General features: G+C 45.0%; 1 protein-coding gene and 1 pseudogene across 3 annotated transcripts in view; both read right to left on the reverse strand.

Moving 5' to 3' along the window:
* The window catches only part of HIP1 (huntingtin interacting protein 1), a 123,569-nt gene that overhangs the window by 26,648 nt on the left and 73,637 nt on the right, over positions 1-23,284 (reverse strand). For all 3 annotated transcript variants that reach the window (XM_016146556.2, XM_016146558.2, XM_036225350.1), the window contains exons 2-7: positions 15,808-15,871; positions 12,369-12,511; positions 12,055-12,111; positions 5,657-5,737; positions 1,888-1,964; positions 1,377-1,438 (exon numbers count right to left, since the gene is read on the reverse strand). In XM_016146556.2, the coding sequence (XP_016002042.2) occupies positions 1,377-1,438; positions 1,888-1,964; positions 5,657-5,737; positions 12,055-12,111; positions 12,369-12,511; positions 15,808-15,871 (484 nt within the window). The remainder of the gene's footprint in view (positions 1-1,376; positions 1,439-1,887; positions 1,965-5,656; positions 5,738-12,054; positions 12,112-12,368; positions 12,512-15,807; positions 15,872-23,284) is intronic.
* Positions 6,525-6,643, reverse strand: LOC118607263 (annotated as a pseudogene).

Genomic DNA, 23,284 nt, shown 5'->3' on the forward strand with positions numbered 1-23,284 from the left:
ACCTAAGGCAGGCGTTCTTGAACTTTGTTGTTGACTGCTTGCTACAGACCAGGTACTGGGCTAGAACAGAGATAGGTAGGGTGTGGTTCCTGATTCTGAGGAGGGGCTCAGCATCTAGTGTTAATAATATAAGAGAAAAATGCAGATAAAAACAGAGCCAGGTGTCATGGGAGGTGGGAGCGAGGTGGCCATCTGGGTGGGGCATTTACCTTTGCCACCTACTCAATGCATTAAAAACTAAACCAAAAATGCTTCTATAACATTTCCCCTACCTTGCTGGGAATGCCTTAGAGCAGGGACTGTATTTTGTTTCAGTTTTACTTCTCTACTGACTTTTGTGGAAGGCCTTGCTCAGATAGGTTGCTAGTAGGCCAAGTACCTTATTTCTCCTCTGATCATGTCTTGCACTAAACTGGTCAAAATATTAAGGTATTTGCTGCTTTGTCACAGGCCTCGTACAGGGCTGGAATGTACTCAACCAGTTATATTTGCTGCACAGATGAACATGCTGAACAAAGTGCGTTTTAGGGTGAGAGAGTTTCTTTCATGAGAGAAGCAAAGCCCCAAGAGTGGGCTCTGCATGTCCAAATGCTCAGAAGGTTGCCAAGCTTGTGCACAAATACTTGCAGTTTAGAATGCACTTTTACGGAGTTGGACTCTTGTGATGGTATATCTTGACTCTTAGAGCGCCGGCTCTTCCATTCCCCAGAGAAAGAAGGGGGAGTCATGCTGGGAGGTGTCGAGGAGAGAGGACACATGAGGGAAGGGACCCGTCCGTGGCTTCCTTCCGGTCTTGTCAGTGAAGTGTTAGGGGCTGGCGGCCTGGCGGCACCAGAACTCTCAGCAGGAGGGAGCTTGGTAGTGCTCCCCAACTAGGGAATTAGGACTTAGTGGGCTTCTTATGTGGACTCGGGTAACAACTCAACTCAACTTGACCCGCTTTCTCCCTGGCTACCAATGAAACATCAGGCAGCAGCCCTTCTTCCAGAGCAGAAATTCAGCCCGAGTGCTGGCCCAGCTGAGTAGCAGACAGGGCTGGGCCAAAACACCAGCCAGTGTTGGGGCCACAGTCACAGAGGCTGGGCCTGTCTTTGGGCTGTTGGAGGCCTGGCATTCAGGAAAGAAGCCAACAGCACAGGGACTGTGGTCTTTCTGCTCAGATATGAAATCACTGACTCTGAAAATGTCCAAGAGCTTCAGTCTCTCCCTGGACAAGGGGCAGAGACAGCGGAAACAGGGTGTGGCCCTCAGTCTCTATTTTCTATTTTCCTGGCCCTGTAGGGAGTAGGGCCAGGCCGGCTGGCCTAAGCAGGAGTCAAGGCTGGTAATTAGGCAGTTCCGTGAAAGCCTGGGCCAAATGGGAGGGAAAGACTCACCAGTTTGGAAGAGGTTAAGTTCACACTCCAGGTAGTCGAACATCTCCACTGTTAGCTGGAAGCTGGACCAGGAAGAAAGTGCGCTTAGACTCCACAGCCCAAGGCCAGCTCTTCATCTGTCCCTTCCCCTGTGCTCTGTGCTGCTGCTGCCACCCCTAATGCGTGTGCACACACACACTAACACCCCCACTCCAATTCTTAGCTCCCACCTAAGTGCATATTAAGGACATTTGAAGATCAAGCCGGGGAACTCAACTGTGACAGTGGCAAAAGGAGAGGACGGGTACCACACTGGGCTCCGAGGGTGGATGGGAACAGAGGATAGAGCCTGGAAGAGTTCTGGAGGAGGCACCATCAGTAAGTGGCCCCAAAGCCAAGTCACTCAGGGGCTTTAGTCCCCACTGCAGGCCTCGCCCTTACCTTCAGGCCCTCTGTGACCCTAATGGAAAGCGATAGATTCTACAAAAGCTTTCTTTCCCACCAGGTCCAAAGCAAGAGGACAGCCACTTACAAGTTGTTAACGTCACTCTCTCCAGCCTCGTCCAGCTGCCGGTCACTCATCTGAAGGTTGCCTGGGAACCTGGGATTCTGGAAGGGAAGAAGAGAAAAGGAAGTCAGAACAGGGCACCTCAAGAGCTCGCTATTCAGCTTGACTAAGCCGACATCGAGTAAGCCATCTACACTGAGCGTGGGCAGCAGCAGGCTTGATTCTGCTTGTATGGCACGTACACGTCCAGTTCGTGCCTATCCTCTCTCTGGGTAACGGTGTCGGGGCACACAACCTCACACACATACACACACACACAGACCCCTTAACCAGCTCACACCAAAGAACATCCACTACCCATCATCAGAGGTAAAGCCCCCACCCATCCCTGGGAGCCAGGAGAGGGTGCCCCCCGTAACAATCTGTGTCCTGGGATGTTCTCTTAAAGATGCCCTCCTGTGGGGTAGTGAGACCCAAGGTCTAAGAGCAGTCAGCCCTAAACCATCCACGAGACGCAGGTGATGTGGCATTTGTTATTCCCCAGACATTCTGAATCCTATTTAGGCGTCCGTGGGCCATTTCCTGAAACTGCTGTTGTGGGGTCAAGGAAGGCAAAGCCATTCTCGTATTAGCCTCAGCAAAATATAATTAATAAAATACACTTGAAGATAGAAAAAAAGTACATAATGCACCCACAAAGTCAGGAGAAATTATTTTGTATCATCGGTCATTTGAGTATCTGTACAATTATCTCCTCCTCGGTGTGGTCTGTCTGAAGTGGATGGAACCCACGGCCAAGGGAAAGGTGCAGGCGGGCACAGGGAGGAAGATGGCCAGTCCAGCAAGGGGGGGTCCTGAATTCCAGTGTGAATACTTCAGGCTCTGAAGACAGAAACTCTCCACTTTGGCACCTCGCTCTAGCTACAACACCCTGCCTTCTGCCTTTGCAGTCCTCGCCTGCCCTCGGGCCCACCTCCGGCTCCTCTGTCTCAGAGACAGTCAGCCCCTTTTCCGTCCCTTCTGGCTGTACTTATTTTCTCTCTCAATCTGGAAGTCATGGTGATCTGGGCCCCTTCTGCCAGGCCCTCACCTTTCTTGCTGCCTGTCCTTCCACTTGTTAAACCTGGCAGGCCTGGATTTTTGTCAATACTCTGTGCCTAGGAAGAGCTACCAAATGTCCCTGGAGGACTCACAGCTGGAGTCACTATTAAGTCAAGTTCTCTAGCCTTAGTGTCCTTGCTACTACCTGATGGTTCCCCTTTCCGTCAATAACTGGCTCTCAAACCTGGTGCCCCGCAGAAGCCACCGTCCTGGTGTGACGGCACCTCACTGGTACGTCGTTGGTAACCCCCTCAGCTCCTGCATCCCACTCCCTTCCCTGCTTCGTCCCTCCATACCCAGCTGTCTTTCCACTCCTTTAACTTCAACAGAGAAGAGCTGCTTCTTCCCTAACTCTGGATCTGCCCCTCCTGTGTATATTGAATCCAATCCGGGTTCTGGTTCATTTTCTTACTCATCTAGCAAATCCTCATTGAGCACCTGCTTTAGGCTAGATGCTGGCCAGGCACGGGACACAAGGACACAGGCGTACCTGTCCTGTTTTCTTGGAGCCCACAATCCAGAGCTCCCCAAGCCCTACTCCACCTCCCGACGCTCCTGTCCCTCTTCCTGTTGCCAAGGTCTTCCCATTGTCCCCCATCTCCTTCTAGCTATTGCCCCTTCTCTCTTCTCTTTCCTGCTACTCTTTAGGAAGTTCCATCTTTTGTCTGTCTCATGGATAAGTGTCCTAATTGGCTCTCACCACCTTCTATGCTGACAGCCTGGCTCTCCCCAAGTCCTCCCTCCACTCTGCGATGGGATGGTCTCGGGCACCCACCCAGTCGCCTGCTGCTCTCCACCTTGCCTGTTTCACACATTAATGTGGATCTACTGCAGGTTCCACCAAAGTGTCCTGGGCCTCACCCTACTGTTGACAGCCGATTCCTCTGCCTGAATGCCTACCCCACCCTTTTTTGTCAGTCCTCTCCCCTCTACCCACTATGTGGCAGACAGGTCTGGGGGAGGAGCGAGAGTATTCCACAGACGGTGGGGAACTCTAGGGGCAGAGGGCAGACTATGGCAGACTATTTTCCAAATATTGCTGCCGTAATGTATCCCATTAAATATGCTCTCTTTATAATGCAACTGACATTTCTCCCTTGAGTGATGTGGTCTCCATCCCCTCTCTTTGAATCTAGGGACCTCGGTGACTGCCTCCGCCAATATAGGACAATGGGGAGGATGCTTTGTGACTTCTGGGCTAGGTTTCAAAAATGTCATGCTCTATTACCTTGTTTCCTTGGGAAAATCGCTAGGCTGTGAGGAAGCCCTGGTTAACCCTGAGTCTTCATGACGAGAGTGATGCCAGGCCAGCCCCACACTGTTGCAGCTCCAGCCAGGATCTGACTTCAACTGCCTGAGACCTCCAAGCCAGAACTGCCCAGCCAAGCCCTTCCAGAACTCTTGACCAACCAAAAGTGTGATAAATAACAAAGGATTGTTGTTGTTGCAAGCCATTAAGTTTTGGGGTGATGTGTTTTGTAGCACAGATAATACCCTACAACAGAACTCAGGTGTCACTGCCTCTGAGAAGCCTACCTGGTTGACTGAGTCTGGGCTAGACGCCCCCTTACGTGCTTTTGTACCACCTGCTTCTTTCGATTCTCGTCCTTACTGTACTACCTTGTCTCCCTCTACCACTTCTCTCCCAACCAGGCTACAATTCCTGAAGGCAGGGACAAAGTCTATTCGCCTTTCTCTCTTCATAGCCTACCTAGTCCTGGCCGTGGGCAGGCATTCAGTGAGACGTGAGGGGAGGGAAGGGAGGCCACAAAGCGGCACGGGCTGTAGTGTCACACAGGTCAAATTTCCACCCTACCGCTGAGGAGCTATGTGACTCAGGCAAGGGATTCAACCACTTCCTGAGTCTCGAATTCCTAAGATATAATTAATACCTACTTTATAGGGTTGTTGTGGCAATTAAGCGATGTACAGAAAAGGTTTAACAGACTAGGATGGTTTCAAAGAATCAAAGCTACCTCTCAAGCTCATAAAAGATAATGGAGATAAAAGACACTAAATCATGTTACTTCCTTTTAAATTGCCTCTCTTCTCCATTTCCACTGCCAGCTCCCTAATTCGGGCGGTTTTTCTCCCCCATGGCATGCCATTCTTCCCCACCATGTTAACGACACACCCATCCTTCAAGGTCCGTCTCAAGCCCCACTTCCTTCATCTCATCCTTTCAGACACCATAACCCTCTGTCATTTCAGAACATCTCAAGGACTTTTCCACAGGCACACACAACTGCTTTGCCCTATACACAGCTATTGTAAATATGTAAGCTTTCTCTTCCCAACAAATCTGTAAACGCCTAAAGAGCTGACACTTTTACTTATTCTTATATGCCACTTGGTACCGAGTATACCGTTTTACATCATTAAGTGCGTAAGAAATACTGACTAAAGTCATATATTAAATAAAAGAAGGTTCTGCGTAGAAACGCACTATATAAATGAAAGAATTGTTTTTATTAACAGTAAAGTCAGTGCCTTTAAAACATTTTCACAAGGCAAACTGCTGGATAGGATTCCTCCTTCTAATTGCACAGTGGGGAACAAAAGGTACAGATGACATGGGCCTGACCATGGTCACCCTATGAAATGTTTCCTCTCATTACCTGAAAGATCTGACAATTAAGGCCATTGAGGTGCTGAGGAGACTGAGGGGGGAGCAGAATTGTCAAAGACTCACTTTGGTGTGGTATTCCATCTTCGTTCTCAGCAGTTTGAGGTAGATGCTGCAAAGCTGTCCATAACCCTCACTCAGGTGGCCCTTCCAGGAAGAGGAAATAAAGTAAGATGTCAACACTAGGAACATTCAAGTTGAAAGACCTACAGCCAGGGCGTCATTTTTTAAAAACGTATTTTTTTCTGATTATAAAAATAAATGTCCATTGTTAAAAAAATTGGAAAATATAGAAAAGTACAACAAATCACACTTAATCTAAATATCAGATAATCATGTCTAACATTTCAGGGTACAAGGTGTTATTTCTTTTTCCAATTTAAATGGACTATTTTTTTAGAATAGTTTTAGTGAAATTTAACAGAAAGTATAGAGGTTTCCTGTATACCCCTCACACATACACAACCTTCCCCACTGTCAACATCCCGCATCAGAGTGGGACATTTGTTAAAACTAATGAACTTACATTGACATATCATTATCATATAAAGTAAATTTTATATTAGGGTTCACTCTTAGTATTGTAGATCCTATGTACAAATATATTTTACAAATATATAATGACATGGATTACCATTACAATATTATACAGAGTAGTTTTATTGCCCTAAAAATCCTCTGTGCTCCACCTTTCTTTTCTTTTTTTAAATATTTTAAGAGGTAGCTTTGATTCAGGTGTTGGGACTCCTGAATTAAAGATCCAGTTCTATATTAATGAGTATTGAGCTTAAGTGTAACATTCAGGAAATGTTCCTAAAATTTCCCCCTTGACATTTCACTTACCCAGAAGAAAAATTTCTGGTACTCTCTGAGTTGACCTCACAGATTGCAAGGACCTTGTCAGCTTACAATCTCTTATTTTTTTATTTTTTTACACCTACAGCACCTGGTTTTCCTAGGTGGTCTCCCATCCAAGTACTAATCAGGCCTGACCCTGCTTAGCTTCTGAGATCAGATGGGATTGGGCTTGTTCAGGGTAGCATGGTCATAGACTCAACCTTTATTTTCAAGTATAAAGTAGAATCAACTTGTCTTTTTTTTTACTTAACATGTTGCAATTTTTTTATCTTCTTAAATTTTCTTTTGTATCATTATTTTTAGTGCCTACCTAGTACATTATAAGTATGTACTATAATTTATTAAACCAACTCCTTACTGTTGTACATTTTAGTTGTAGGCAAGTTTATTTTTTTATTATTATAAACTATGTTTCAATGAACATTCTAACAGCATAATCTTGTGTATAAATCTGAGGACTTCCTTTGTATAAATTCTGGACAAGGCTACTTATTTAAGAATTTTAAGTCTCCTACTCTTAGTAATCATAGTCTGGCTATGGGCTATTTCCTTCCTTCTGTTTCGAGAGGAAACCCCTCTTCCAGATGGACTCCAAAGGACTACAAGCATCTATGATATTATGAATGTGTGAGGATTTGAAATAGGACTAGTTCTAACAGATGAAGTATAAGCCTTCCCATGGAGTCTGCCCATGTAGTCATGTCCTGGGTGTTTAGGAAGAAGCTAGGATTAGCAGAGCAATGTTGGCAACTACCAGTTATGTACATAAGAGGGAAGGATGTAGGGGTACAAAAAATCCTTAAAACTGAATAGCTATGGCTCCCACATGAGTTTTGACTTCTCTGTTTTCTTTTAAATGCATCTATATCCTCTAGAATAAAGAAACCCCACTGAAACATGCCTCAAATGGAGCTGAGTAATCAGAGGTTAAAAACACCAATGCTAGAGATGACAGTATTTCATAATGTATTGTCCATGAAAATCCATATTTTATTAATTTTTATATTATACTTATTTATTGGAGAAAAATCAGAAAGTACAAAAAAGCAGAAAAAGAAGCAAAAATATTCTCACCATCAAAGACAACTATACTTCATATGAAAAAGCATAAGGATCAAAAAGTAAAAGATGAATGGACTCCAGAATTAAATGTAAAATGCAAAACTATAAAACTCATAGAAGATAACACATAGGAGAAAACCTAGGTGACCTTGAGTATGATTATGACTACTTAGATATAACACAAAGACACAATCTATAAAGAAACAATTGATAAGCTGAACTTCATTAATATTAAAAACTTTTGCTCTGCACAAGACAATGTCAAGAGAACAAGGAGATAAACCACAGATGGGGAGGAGGGAATATTTGTGAAAGACGCATCTGATAAGACTGTTATCCAAAATACAGAAAGAACTCTTGAAATTCAACAATAAGAAAACTAATTAAAAAATGGGCCAAGATACCTTAACAGACATCTCATGAAAGAAGATATATAGATCAAATAAACATATGAAAAGATGCTCCACATCCTATGCCACCAGAAAAATACAAACTGAAGCAAGATAGCACTACACACCTATTAGAATGGCCAAAATCCAGAACAGTGGCAACACCAAATGCTGTTGAGGATGTGGAGCAATAGAAACTCTCATTCATAGTGGTGAGAACATAAAATGGTACAGCCACTTTGGAAGATTTTGGTAGTTTCCACAAAACTAAGCATACTCTTACCATATGATTCAGCAATGGTACTCCCTGGTTTTTACCCAAAGGAGTTGAAAGGTTATGTCTAAATAAAAACATATACATGGATGTTTACAGCAGCTTTTTTCATAATTGCTCAAACTTGGAAGCAACCAAGATGTCCTGCAGTAGGTGAATGGATAAATCAATTGTGGTATGTCCAGATAATGGACTATTACTGAGTGCTAAAAAGAAATGTCCTATCAAACCATTAAAAGACATCGAGGAAGCTTAAATACATATTAAGTGAAAGAAGCCAATCTAAAAGGCTACATTCTATATGATTCCAACTATATGACAGCCTAGAAAACACAAAACTATGAGACAGTAAAAAGATTGGTGGTTGCCAGGGGTCACATGTGGGAGGATGGGGTAGGGATGAATAGGTAGAATGCAGAGTATTTTTAAGTCAGTGAAAATATTCTGTATGATACCATAATGATTGATACATGTCATTATACATTTGTCTAAGCCCATAGAATATACAACACCATGAGCAAATTGTAATGTAAACTATGAACTTTGGGTGATTATGATGTGTCAATGTAGGTTCACCAGCTGTAACAAATATACCACTCTAGTGGGGAATGTTGATAATAGGGGAGGGTGTGCGTGGGGTGGGGGCAGGGGGGGTCTGTGGGAAATCTTTGTACTTTCTACTCAATTTTGCTGTTAACCTAAAACTGCTTTAAAAAGTAAGGTCTTAATTTAAAAAATAATAAGGTAAAAGAGGTTTATAACTTCAGAAACTCTTGGGCAAATGGAAGAGACAGAGTACACTGGGGAAAAAAAAGACCTAAAGGGATTATATTTTGAATAACAAGGCAGGTTAGGTACCTGGGTTGACCTTCCCACTAAAAACTATTAACAATGGTGGGCAAAATATTAAAAATTTTTGAAGGCGTAAATGAACTAACAAGAGAATAAGGAATCTTCAGGCAGGGGACTGAGTATATGCAGATACTGGGAAAGTAAATGGAATCCCAGGGTGATAAAGTTGGGAGCAAGGGGAGACTTTGCCACACTAGGCGAACCTAAACTTTGATTTTCTGGCCCTCAAGGGCCAGGCCATGAACAGGAGGCAGAGCTCTGGCCTGCCCAAGTTGAGAGTCTAGCAGAAGAGCCAAGAGACTGCTTCCTAAGTACAGGGGAACAAAGAATAGATTGAAAATAACACACATTCACCCTCTTGCACTGAAAGAGTCCTCCCTGAGGACTGCAAGAAAGAAAGGAAAGAAAGAGAGAGAGAGAGAGAGAGAGAGAGAGAGAGAGGAGGATAGAGAGAGAGAGAGAAGAAGAGATATAGAGGACTCTCCTCTATTATCTAGAAAGAAGACAGCAAGAAAAGAAAGAAAGAAAGAAAGAAAGAAAGAAAGAAAGAAAGACAGACATTAAAAGACAAGACAGACACATATATCTACCTCCTCAAACCACTGTTGTGATCAGAGAGAGGGGAAACTGTTCCTAATAACTGGACCCATGAGCCAGTCCTTAAGGGATTCTGCCTGGAATTCACAAAACCTTCTGCTGAGACTTTAGAATGATCTCAATATAAGCAAATGACAATTCTCTCTGGAGTAACTTGCCTTCATTATAGACTTCAAAGAATTCCCACAAATAAAATTCCAAGGAAAACAAGCAGATCACAGTAAGAAATAACTAAGCACAGAAATAAAGCTACATAGCATAAGCAAAATTCATCAAAAACAATAGATGACAGGAACAGATCTCTAAAAGCTTTAGATAATGAAAGTATAAAAAACGATATACAAAATCACTATGTCTAATATGTCTAAATAAATAAGAGACTTTTAAAATATATGCAGGACATATAAAGAATGCCAATCAGATCTGGGGGGAGGGGGGAAAAAAAACTCCAAGAAGTGAAAATTATACTAAAATTGAAAACTTTATCTAGAGATTTAATAACAGATTAGACCCAGATGAAGAATAAGTGAACTAAAAGCCAGATCTAATGAAATTATCCAGAATGAAGTATAGCGACAAAGACGTAGAAAAAAAAAATAGGGGTTTAAAGGTATGGAAGAGAGAGTGAGAAAGTCTAACATACATCTAACAAAATCTCAGAGGAAAAGACAAAATGAAGGAGCAAAGGCAATATTTGAAGAAACAATGAGAATGTTTCATAACTGATGAAAGATACTAACCCACAGATTTAAGAATTCCTGAGTCCAAAATAAATACACTCCTACACACATGCTAAGGTCTTCGACATGGCCAGGAAAAACATCACAGGTTGGCTTCAGCAGACTTTACGAAAATGACAGAAGCCCAAAGTCAATGGAAGGTTATCTTGAATAACATCTTCCATGTGATAAGAGAAAATAATTATCATAGCAGAATTCTAAACCCAGAGAAAATATCTTTCATGAATGAAAGTGAAATAAAGACATTCTCAAACATATAAAAATGGTTATTGGCCATCAGTACACTCTTACTCAAGAAATTCTAAAGGAAATAATTCAGGCAGAAAGAAAGTGATCTCAGGTGAAGGCCTGAGATGTAAGAAGAAATAAAGAGCACAAAATAAAATAATGAAAATAAAAGATCTTACAGGGTTTAAAAAGAAACACTTAACCAAAATTAAGATACATGACAATAACATACAAGATGAAAGGGAGTGAACAAAGTTAAAATATTCTATGATCTTTGTGTGACATAGAAAACAAATGAAGATATGAATTTTAGACTTTGATAAACTAAACACACATTTTGTAATTATTAGATAATATACCAAAAAATAAAACATAAAAGCAGACTTTTCTTTTACTCTCCCAACTAGCAATGAGGGACAAATAGAATAAGAAAAAAATAATCCAAAAGAAGATGAGGAATGAGAAAAAAAGAAATAGAACCAGATGGAACAAATAGCACAAAATAAGATAAAAAATATAAATCTAAACATATGATAATCTAAACATTATGATAAATATAAATGGAGCTAATGCATAGTTAAAAGTCAAAGACTGCCATCTTTAATAAATCATTGACAAAACCCAACTAATTGCAAGTGTTATTTCTGAGACATAAGAATATAGAAAAGTCAAAAGTAAAAGGAGAGGAAAAGACATACCAGGAAAATTCTAACAAAAAGGAAAAAGACCTAAGCTCGACAAGTTTAGGTGTATAACAGAAAGCTTTCTAGCCACCAGTTGGGAGGTTTGGGGACAACTCTTAGCTTTGTTCAGGTTAACTAGCTCTGTGACTTAGGAAAAGCCACTTTCCTCTCTACGCCTGTATTTGTCATCTGTTAATAGGTAGGCTGGACTACACAATTGTTAACATTTTTGTGAGTATAGACAAATACAGGTAATAATTTGAAGTAAGGGCAAAGAGACACATAAGAATCGACTTCAAAATGCAGATTACCCCTTATCCATACACATATTCCTTGGATATCAGAATCTGCTTCTGATATTGACACTTACCTCCCCCCTCATCCTAAGGCACTAAGAATCCCTACACAGGAAAGGCATTGGCATTATGAATTGGGAATGACAGTTCTCAACATACTGTGATCCACATAGGGCTAGTGGACAGAAAGAAGTGGGAACTGCGGCAAAGTCACTGCTGAGGGATCTTTTTGCCTAGAGAGTGTTGTGACATGAGGGTCCATTGGCAGGAAAAGCTCCCAGACCCTAGAACTTCTCAACAGCTTCCAGGGACCCCAGGTAGGACTGTGAGTATCACGGTAATATTTGGGGGTACCCTTGACCCCTCCCTAATGCTCCTGAGAGAAATCCTAAACAAGTTGAAAGAGACGAATTTGTTCCAGTCCAAGTGGCTTCTGAGGAAGGATAAAGGGCACAGGTAGCCTCTGGATGCATCCCCAAACTCACCCACATCCTGCTCATGTCACTCAACTCATTTTTGTATCTCAGAGAGTCCTTCAGGACCTGGGGAGGGAAGAGAACAGCTTATTAGAGAAAAAGAAAGGAGACAGGGAATGGTAAAAGATGGGTTTGAGGCAAGGCAGAGAAGCCAACCAGACAGAGACAAACACACCTCTAATAATTAAACAAAAGGCCAAGAGAAGGGGGTAGTTGCCATCCTCAGTGCAGGAGTGGACAGTGGCTTTTGTGGCCTAGGCAATCACACTTTCCCCATTTGGGTCCCTGGCCCTCTGCCCATACCCTGAAGCCCCATAACTCACATTTGGGTGTCCATCTCGGAGGAGTTTGTGGAACACGTGGCAGAACTTCCAGCAGAGCACAGCATTGCTGGAAAGGGGCAGCCGGTTGACAACAGACCAAAAGGTCTGCGCGCCTTTCTCATGGTGGGTGCCCAGTATGCATGGTAAGGGAGAGTCACGGAAAACAAAGGCACAGGCCCAGCCTCAGGAAGCCAATCCTTGGGGTCAAGCCTGCAACAGGCCACTATGGAGGCTGTGTAGTTGCTAAGGGCACAGTGGTACTACCTAGGAGGGGACATTACTTATAACTAAGACACCACAGATGTATACATTTATCTAGGCAATTTTTTGGCAGATGGCAATAAAGTGTCTCACACTAATAAAATCCATTTTATTAGATAATCTCCACAGGGATGGCAAAGTCTTTTGGGAGGGGTGTCTATTTCTAATTTGCACAAGTGCACTCTGGGCCATTAGTGGTCCTGGTTTGCCTTTAGTAGGAAGATGATTTGGTTGGAATTCGGGCTTCGCTGTGCAAAGATGGACTCTGCCCTTCCTCTAAGTATGCTGAGCTTGTGATGGGATCTTTGGGGGAGTAATTACAGTTAACAGTTCAACAACGCATTACGGTTTCTCAAACTATTCCCTTATCCATTATTTAAAAGCAAGGACATGCTTCAGCACTTCATCAAAGGCCCTGGCCCCTGCTGGGGACCCCATACTCTGGCCAACTGGCACCCTTGGCTCCTCTTCCAGCAGCACCTGACTCCACTCCATTAGGCACTCTGCTCTTGCCCTGAAAGCAGCAGTCTTTGTTCAAAGTGTCTTTCCCCTAACCTTAAAATAACTCTTATTCCACACCTCTTCTATAAACGTTCCTGGCCCCATTTCAGGGGTGCCTTCACCTGCCAACATCTTGAATTCCTGTTTGTGGAATCCTGGGGCCACATCCTGCTGAGAGCCAAGTCCAAACAGTACCCACCACCCAGGGACTGCCTGACATGGTTTAAGTGTAATAAACGTCCATTTGGCCGCACATGCCTTTAAGTTACTACTCCAGACCTCTGTAATTAGTGAGGCCTCGTTGGTGAATAGAAGATGCCCGCATTTCTTTTCTAATTTTCTACTTAAACAGACCTCATATGCCCAGTAACTTGGCACCATCAACCCCAAGTATGGTTTTTTCCTTAGAACTTTAGGTTCTTTACTAAGGCTCAGGCAAGAAGCATGGTGCCATTTAGGACAAAGACTTTTCTTAGGTCACAAACTATATGATTCGACTAGAACACATGCTGTTTTGCTTCTGAGCTGCAAGGTATCATGAAGTTCCTTCCCTAGACAGAAATTTGCATCTTGAGAAGAATGGGCTTGAAACAGACTCTTGGGTCTGGAAGCTGAAATCAGCTTTTGGTCTTGGAGTGATTTCTGAAATAACTTGCATTTTCACATAAAATACAGCTCCTCCGTCTAGAAAGAAGCTAAGAGGGGAGACAGGTAGCGGCCTTCTCTCTCATGTGCTGACTGTGGTTACTTTACCTAAGAGCAGTTTGCAGAGACGGAAGCCAGAGCAGGTATGGAGCTAGCCGAGCATCCCGACTTTGAAAGAGGCAAGAAGACCTTTCCAACCATATTTGATTTTTATAAGCATTTTAATGCACCCATGATGTGTTAGCCACTGTAAAATGCATGCAGGCCCTCCAGAAGTGGATACTATGGAGAGGAGGGGGCGACCTGTTCACCAATTAGGTGCCCAGGATAACAGCTGTCTGCATGGCATTTCTGAAGTCAGAAGCATCGGGTTGGCTGATGCTCTTTAAATCAATCAATAAAGAATGTTTTGTGATATCATTAAGGAGGCTTTAAAACTCTACTGTAAGGAGTTGATCTTTTCAATATTTATCTACCATTTAGAAATTGTGAATCAGAGAGACGCACAGAATGTTAGAGCTGGAATGTGAGAACTTTGAAATCTTCAGCCAACTCTTTCATCTAACAGACAAGAGAACTACAGCTTATGGAGGCCCCACGGGGCCCACTTAAGGTCCAGAGCAAGCTGAAGAGCTCAAAGTGAGATTCTAGTCCCTCCCTCCAGTGTCCCTTCTTTGACCCAGGCAGCCTCCCTGGAGGGGTGTGACGTGACCCTGCCACTGTAGGCCTGGTCCTCTTTGTGCCATTTCCCCATCCAGAGGAGCACACCAGCCTATGACAACCATCTTTCTCTTACTTCCTATTTCCAATCAGATGGCTCACAAATCCTTAGCAGGATTGGGCAATTCCTTCTGAGAAAATCAGTTGGGCCACTTATAATGAAGACTTCTGGGTTTGGTTTTCTTGACTCGATAAAGCAAGGGGACTGTGTCTTTCTGGGAACAAAAGGGTAAGGTCTAGCTAGGCTCACAGTCGGGCAGCCTTCTGGGATACGCAGGGAAGGTTCTATAGCCTTCATCCCACAGTAAAGCCCTAATTCCAACCAAAGCATCCTCCTGCTAAAGACAAGCTGCTTTCACTCCAGTAAAGAGCAGTACATGCTGTTAGCAATCTTTCCTGAGGGCCTACCAGTTCTAGGTATCTAACCTGGAGTGTCTCCTCCAGGGACTGAGGTGGGATGGCCTCAAGACAAGATGTTCTGGCCTGACTGTGGTGCAGCCACCATGATGAGCCCAGGCAAGAATGAGCTGTTCAACCCTGACAGAAGCCCAGCCTTCACTTGCGCTGACCCACGCCCTGCTCCACTCCTGGAACACATACAGATCAAGGCTCCTTCCCACTGGCAGCCCCTCCTTCGGCCTTGGGAGATTCAGCCCTCCAGCTCCTGGACTCCACACCTCAGGGGCAGATCCCCAGGGATCCACCATCTGGAGTGCTCCCTGCATTTTCCTCCAAAGCCACGGTCCCATGGTGGTAGACACCCAGGGCTTCTGGCAACCGAGTGTGGTGAAAACCTTCAAGTTATCAGTTCTCCAAACCACCTTGAGGTCCCTTTCTTCTCCCCTTCTGGCTTAGGGTGAATCCCTGAATTGGCTTAAGGCCAATCGCTCCGACCTTTGTTCTGCCGTCATACTCACAGAAGCTGAGATGATCATGTCCCCAAGGGGGTGGTCAGGTGGCCCTATGGAGCACCTTGATGGCATAGGTGGAAATCCCTGCTATGCCCTGAGGAAGTATCTCAAAAGAAAGTAACTTCAAAGGACTTGGCAGTTCTGGAAAGCTAAAGTACTGCGAGGGGAGCAGGATCTTCAGTAAACTTTGAAGGACCAGGCTAAGAGGCCATTTTGGCGCCTTCCACCCTGATGGGCTGTGGTCTCTGAGGCCAGCTGCTGCCAATGAGAATGTTCAAACCCTGCGGGGGCCTGGCCTGCGTGGGGGTTCCCTTCCTGCAGCTGAGCAAGTACGCCTCACCCTGACCCCACAATTTGACCCCCCTCAGGATCGGTCTTCCAAGCAACATCCAAAAGGATATTTCTGGCGTGTTTTTCCTTTACAGCCACTTCCTGTGTATTAATGGCCTTATTGATGCTGACAGTCTGAAAAACAAGAAGGAGGGAGAGCGGGGAAAGGAGGATGAGACGAATAAGCTTCTGAGAGTGGCCGAGAGCCTCCCAGATGTCCCGCCCTTTTCTCTCCCACCAATGACTCCTCTCTCCCTCTCTGCAGACCCCTCTGCCCCACAGTCCCAGTGCAAGGCCTGGGGGGTGGGGGGGAGGACAGAGGTGGGCAGCGCTCCCAGGCCAGCTGGCCTGGCTGTCCTAGGGCAGCGGGCTTTGCTGCCTGGCATTGGCTGTGCCCAGCTGCCGTGCCCGCCTGCCACTCATTCACTTGGCACAACAACATGGCAATTAAAGGCTGCACAAAGGGATGCTTTTTCATCCCCCAGGGAAACATTATTTCTCTGGGAGCAGGAGGAAGAGGCGCTGAGATCCGGGAGTGACTGTGCCCCAAAGATCATCCAGCCACTCCTCTCTCACTGCTAGAACCTTCCATGCAGCTTTCCATAGCTGGCCCAGGTGATTCTTGTCTCATTTTCCTACCTTTGGGCACTTGCCAACTCCTAATAAAATTCCCTTTTATTTCCTTACTACATCGAGGGCATTAAAAATATTCACTCCTTCCCAGTCATTTTAAAATCATAACTCTTCTTAACTTAGTAAAGCACGTATACATATGAATTTAACATAAACAAACACAGATATGGGATGATATCATGTAGGCTGTTTTTTAAGTATAGGTTTTTCCTTTTTCTGTTTTGCTTTGCTTCCCTTCCACAGATGTCATTCCACCCCAAGCCATGTTAACAACCTGTTCCACCTTCTACACACATGCACACACGCACACTCCTCTATATACCAAAGGGGTTAATTTTGCCGCTGTTCTATAAAAAATATGACTGTCACGTATAGACTTTTCTACATTTTGCTTTCCCACTTGAAAATATGAAAAATTCACCAAGCAGAACAGTAAAACTCTAGTTCATTCTTTAAAAGACAACATCATATTCCACGGTGCAGGTGGACATGATTTATACAGGCATTCCCGTGTTGGGAGGCAATTTATTTCCAGTTTTTTTAACCACTGTAAACTATTCTGGTAAACACTGTGGATGAAAAAAAAGGCCACATACTAAACCTGACAAGCTCAGCGGAGGTCTATGTGGCGGGCCCCTACAAACTCAGAGACTGAAAGTAACCACACGGGATGGTCTGAACATAAAAATTTTTAAGTAAAGGCAGCTCATGGTGGGTAGTCACGTCCTGGGCCTGTAGCTTTCTTAATAGAGGTCAACCTTTACCTTAAGTAAGCCTGTTGTCTTTTTGCATCTAAGATAACATACCCTTGGAATGTCAGAGCACTCCCTTTATTCCAGGCCCCTCAGGGCACAACCAACCCAATGCACCAGAGCCTGAGACCACAGAACCCCTCAGGGTTATCTTGTCTCCCATATACCATCTCTCTGAGTTGTAAATGTTAATTCTTAACTCTCTTGTACCCACCAATGTAAAAGAAGTGTGTGTCCCTCCGTTTTACTTTTTATCCAACCCCAGAGATTTCCCCACTTTGCTTTCTCCCAATCCCCCAATCTACCACCAAGGAGCCCTCCTTATGTCTTGTTTTGATTCTAATGTAATGGGGCTCTACTGAGCACAGCTGTTGGCTGTCAAGGTAGCAGTGAGACCAGTAAAGAAGCAATCTCATATGAGAGATGCTATGAGAAAGAAGAGTTTATTCCCCAAATATCTCCCAGTGAAGCAGTACTTATGTCTCATAGAGGCCAAGTGCTTTCAGCTTCTTCTTAACAAATCCTTCCTTGGACCTTACTACTCGACTTCTGTTCCCAGGCTTGTCCTGGGCCATTCTCTTTCCTTCAGATTTTCTCAGACGAGTTACAGTGGTTTAAACTACATTTCTCCCCTGACTCCAGGACAATGACAAGATCCTAGCTGCAGAGAGAGTTCTCAGTGAAGTTACCACACTTGCTGGGCCCTTAAAGGTTGCCTGCAATCTATAAGGAATTATAAGGGACATAAACATGTAAACTGACAAGAGACCAATATCCAGTAAGATGCTAAACTAGATGTGGTCAAGTTCTAGGGGAGTTGAGAGAGACAAGTGGTACAGGCTGTTAGAAAAAAAGAGAAACCCATGTTGGCCAGAAATGCTAGAAACCACATCAGGGCCTTGAGGGAGAACCTGTGATGAGTAAGATTTAGATTTATTCCATAAATATTTGTTTATACTGACTGACCAAGTATCCAAGCTTGTGATCATTACAAGCCCTGATCACAAAAAAATCAAAATAAAAGTCCTTAAAATTCCTTTAAGCAACATAAAATAATATACCATGAGTTAAACCTATAGACACTGTGTGTAGAGTAGGGAGGTGGCTGAAATTCGAACATGTTTTGTGCTCTAAATGTTTAAGGAAGGAGAAATCCTTTGAAATGGTGATGTTGCTCAGGGAAGATTTCTTAGAGGAAGAAAGGGATAACTTGTCTCAGGTGCTGCCCTCTGCAATTTACCTACTTCTCTTATTTGCGCTTGTGTGCAAACTCGGGGGCACTTATTCTTGCAAAGAAAGACCAAGCCACTTGCTCAAGGTCATACCATTCACTTCCAACCCTGGTCAGCTGGACCTGCCAGCACAGCCCTGAACCATGGAGGGGTTCGCAGGGGCCAGGTCTATACAGAGGACAGGCCATCCAGGCAGAGGAACCGCATGAGGAAAGGCAGCAGAGCATAAAGGCCTGGAACAGGCAGGCAGGTTTGGCCGGAGGGCAGCATGTGTACAAGGGAGGATGGGGAATGAAACCAGAAAGGGAGGTGGTACTGGGTGTGGAAGGCCAGAAGGCTTCTTAGTGGGCAGGATAAGACAGAAGCAGCTGGAGGAAGACTGGCCAGCAGCAGTACGAAAGCTGGAGTAGAGAAGGGTGGAACCTGGAGGTAGGGAGTTGAAGGAAGAAACTATTAATAGCAGAGAAGTGAAAGAATAAAAGCCTCAACCAAAAAGAAGGAAACGAAAATGGAAAGAACTCAATATTGGGTGGGCTATAAATGAGTTTTACTAGGAGCCAGTAGGAGCTTCCAGTTACAGGAGACACAGCAGAGGGAAGCACCCACGGGGCTGGAGAGGTTTGGAACCTGGACAGGTGGGAGGACAAAGGCAGGTCATCTCAGGCTAAGGGGACACTGTAAGCAAAGGACAAGGACGCTAGGAGGATTTAGGGGGAGAAATGGCCATTTTTAAAAGAACGAAGATGTGTGAACCAGCAGTAGCATGGTTATAATCATCAAGGTAATGGCAGCTGATGAGTGCTTACACCAGGCCCTGTGCTAAGAAGCATTTTGTATGGATTATCTCATTAAAGTCTTGTAACTCTCTATCTGATGAGTAGGCGAGCATTTGTACTAATCATTTTCATTTTACAGATGAGGAAACCAAGGCTTAGAAAGTCTAAGCAAATTGCCCAAGGCCACTCGACCAGACAGAGTGGAGCTGGGACTCAGGCCCCTGCTGTGGCTCTATGGCTCTGGCACTGGATCACAATCCCCACACTAGACACGGCCCTCCACACCACAGAAAGACAGAATCAGAATCTGAACAATTTCCACAGACTGGGAAAATGGGTTAAACTTCACAAGATGCAATCCAGTAGATAGAAAGGTAATTTCCTATATTTAGACCGAAACTCACTGGCACAGGGGAGATGTGCCTCAAAGCAGCACTTGTAAAAATGATTTAGGTATTTTATCTGGGGGCTAGCTTAATATAAGCACTATTTTCATGTGGTTGACCAAAACACAAGTCTAAGATCTGATGTATTCAAAGGAGTATAGTGTTCAGGATGAGGGAGGGGACAGATCAATTCACACGTATTCAATTTTAGGCTTCATAGAGGGAAAGTGACAGACTAGATCACTTTTAAAAGAGAGTGACCTGGATTGGGATGGACCTGGGACCCGAAGAAAATTTAGAGGAATATCAATATTCTAAAGGGTGGTCATGTGGAAGGAGGAAAAGTCCAGAGGCTCAAACTTAGGTCAACAGGTACAACTATAGTATGGCCGTTTCCGGATAAACTTAAAGTTGTCTCATGAAGGAGAGAATTCCCCATTATTAGAAGCATACAGGCAGAAATGAGGCAATATCTCCTCAGGTTTATTGTGAAAAATACTGATCAGTTCAAGCTGGATTAGATGACTTCTATGTCCATTCCCATTTTTAGACTCAGACAATGGATATCAGGGCAGGAAATTGTGACCCGATGGATCCCAGGGAGCCACGAAAGGCTACTGAGCAGGGGATGGTCCCAATACAAACGTTCCTTCTGAAAGTGTGGAACAACTTGTGTGTGGACGTTCAGAGCAAGAGTACAGTACACCAACGAAGGGCCTAGCCTAGCACTGGCTATGGAAGTTTCTTCCCAAAGCAACGGATACAAGACATACATAAGTCCTGCCTGCCCTTGACAGGACTGCCCCAGACCCTGCTCTTACAGCTCTGGCAGGCTCACAGGAGCACCCACTTACTGTGGCCAATATGCCCAGTTTTCCAACCAACACTTCCCCAAGTAGAGTTCCACAGAGGCAGAGTCCAGCCTGTGGCTGCAGGCCCACTGCCTAGTTTCTGTGGCAAGGCTTTCTGGGCTCAGAGGGATGGCTGAGGCTCAACACTCTGGGTTCATAAAGACTAAGCTGTGAGTCCTCTAGGGCCCTCACAACATCAGACATGGGGATGTTTCCAGGACAGATCCCAGCTACGACAAGTTTGCTATACTTACGTAATACTTAGTGTCTGGGATACCACCCCATCACACGCTCCTCCACTCCATTACATGTTCTAAATCCCACCCTGTCTTCCCAGTACAGACCAAACTTTACCTTCCTTTGGACTTGCCAGGCCACTCTGGCAAATAATTTCTTCTTCATTTTTTTTTTTCAATTTCTTTTTAAATTGCTATTCCTCTTCACATGTTTGATACTTAGTATATTATATTGTCTTGCTTCCCCATCCAGATTAAAATTCTGAGGGCGAGGATGCTGTGTTCTTCCCTTGCAGCCCACAGTTGCTAAGGCAGGGCCTAGAGTCTTAATAAATCATTAAGGACGGATTGCTTCCCAGTGCTCCCTGCTCTGCAGAATACCAGATATGTGATTTGTGGTCTCTTGAGAAAATCTGCTTCCTTTCCCTTTCCTCCCCAGACTCTCTCTGAAGGAAATAATTCAGTTCTGAACTGGGCAATGCCTGGGGGCCCTCCCAGTGCAGACGGTGGGAAATTCAGGGTTCAATTTCTCACCTCCGATCTAGGTTAGAGAGCATCCTCTGAGAACAGGCAGTTCTCCAGATTTCCCTGGAGTCACACAGGACCTAAGACCATGCAGTGTCCCCCCTGAAAGAGCAGCATTGTCCACCACTTCCTGACCCAGCTGGCCCTTGTGTCCCAAGCTGGTTCCGGAGAGCCAATTATCAGCAGGCACCACAGGAAGGGTGGCTATCTCCTCCGCCCCCTTCCCCACCCCGCCGTCTCCATCCTCTGCTCCCTCAGCCAGGCTGCAGCCAATGGAAAACCCTTGGGCCTTGCTTTTGTGGGGAGCAGTGCCTGGGCCCAGCTGGGCCCTGTTTGGTCACGCATACAGCTCTTGGCAAGGGCCCAGCACTTGAGCTGCCAGGGCTGGGCTGTCTTGCAAAGGCCCCATGGGTAAAGGTTCCATGGCAGGGGCAGGCATAGATAATGTGCCTAGGTGGCAGTGACAGGTCCTGAAGCATCCTGAAGGGATGGGAAGGCCCACCGCCCAGACCAAGCAGAGGAAAATCTGAGACCAGGCAAGGCAGAAGGGAAAGGAGAAAAAAAAAAGATAGGAAACAGAGAAAGAACGGCATAGGTGGCCATCATCAATGGCCCCAAAGACAACTGCCCTACCTCAGGGGCTGAGGGCTGGGAACTGGTGAGGCCTTACAGTGTCCCTCGCCTCATTCCTCACCTCCTCACGTTTGGAAGCTTTAGCAAACAGGTAAGGAAAATGGCCCATTAACACCTGCTATGTGGTCTAGATGCTCCTCCTTCTCCCACCCCAGTCTGTGTTCATGCAGGAGCTTCCAGAGTCCAGGAGCCAAGCTCAGACAACACGGGGCTGAAAGAGTCTCCTTCCCAAGTGCCTAATCTTGAGACACAAGGCAGAAAAGGATCCTCTGAGCTATCAGCTCTGTCTGTGAAGGAATGAGGGTAATGATGGGGGAGGGTGGGGTGAGATTCAGGGAGAGAGAAACACAAGTCTGTTGCACTGTGTCACAGTAAATAAAGGTGGAGACATCTTAAGTTCACAGCTGAGATCCCAAACCTGGACGACGATGACAGTTCAGGACAAAGTGGAGATCACATGAGCCTTGGGGCACAGAACTGGGTGGCTTCAGCACCAACTCTTTTTCAGTCTTCTCTTGATCAGAATTAATAATAGAGCAGTGGTTGTTGTCAGCAAATTAGTGGTAGCAGCAGAGCCTCTGCCTCCTACTAGCCACTGAACTCAGGGATTTGCTTCTGGTCCTCCCTTAGGCCCTGGAGGGCAGGGATCCGATCCCCTATTCTCTGAGTCAAGTTGCCCAAAGTAGCACAGGCAGCAGTAGGTAGAGCCAGGATTCAAACCCAGTCCCTCTCCCCACACACAGTGCCGCCTTCAGCAACTCTCAGCAGTCCAACACACTAGTCAACGCCGTGCACCTGTCTGCCTCGCCTTCTACCCCATGATGCTGGTCCCCAGATCTCTACCTACTCCTTAGTAATCTCACCAAGGCCCACAGCTTTGAACACTTAACTTCTGCCAGCACGCCCACCTAGCCAACTATTCCCCTCCCACTCTCCCCAGAAGTCATCCTTGACTGCTGCCTTTGCCTCGATGCTCCCATTCAGTGATTCCATTCTGTCTCTCCACCCCCAAACCCTTCTGCTTCTCTCCATCTCCTCTGCCTCCATCCAGGCCCACACCACTATTGTGTCCCCACTGGGCCACTGAAACAGCCTTTCAAATGGACTTGCCCTCCCCCCTTGTTCTCCATCCAGCAGCCAATGATCTTTGTAAACCTGGAGTCCACAGTGCTCTGCTCAGAGCCCTCCACCTCATGTAGAATGAAGTCTGCACTCCCATAGGGCTGTATAGGCATCAACTTCCATTCTCCCTCCCATTAGTTATGCCCAACCACAATGGCTGCCTCTTTGTTCCTCAATATTTTTTATTCTTTATGTCTCTGATGTTCCTAAGGCCTGGAACGGTCTTCTTCCCAATCTTTGCAAGACTGGATTCACCTCCTTCAGGCTATTCAAATACCACCTCCTAGGCATCCTCTCTAATCTAAAGCATCTCTCCACCCCTTGCCCTACACTTTCTCTTTATCACAACTCACAACCACTTGGTTATTTCCTGCAGAGGCAGTTATCACAACCTGAAATTCC

Source organism: Rousettus aegyptiacus, unplaced genomic scaffold, assembly GCF_014176215.1.
Source record: "Rousettus aegyptiacus isolate mRouAeg1 unplaced genomic scaffold, mRouAeg1.p scaffold_m13_p_8, whole genome shotgun sequence".
NCBI classification, from domain to species: Eukaryota; Metazoa; Chordata; class Mammalia; order Chiroptera; family Pteropodidae; genus Rousettus; species Rousettus aegyptiacus.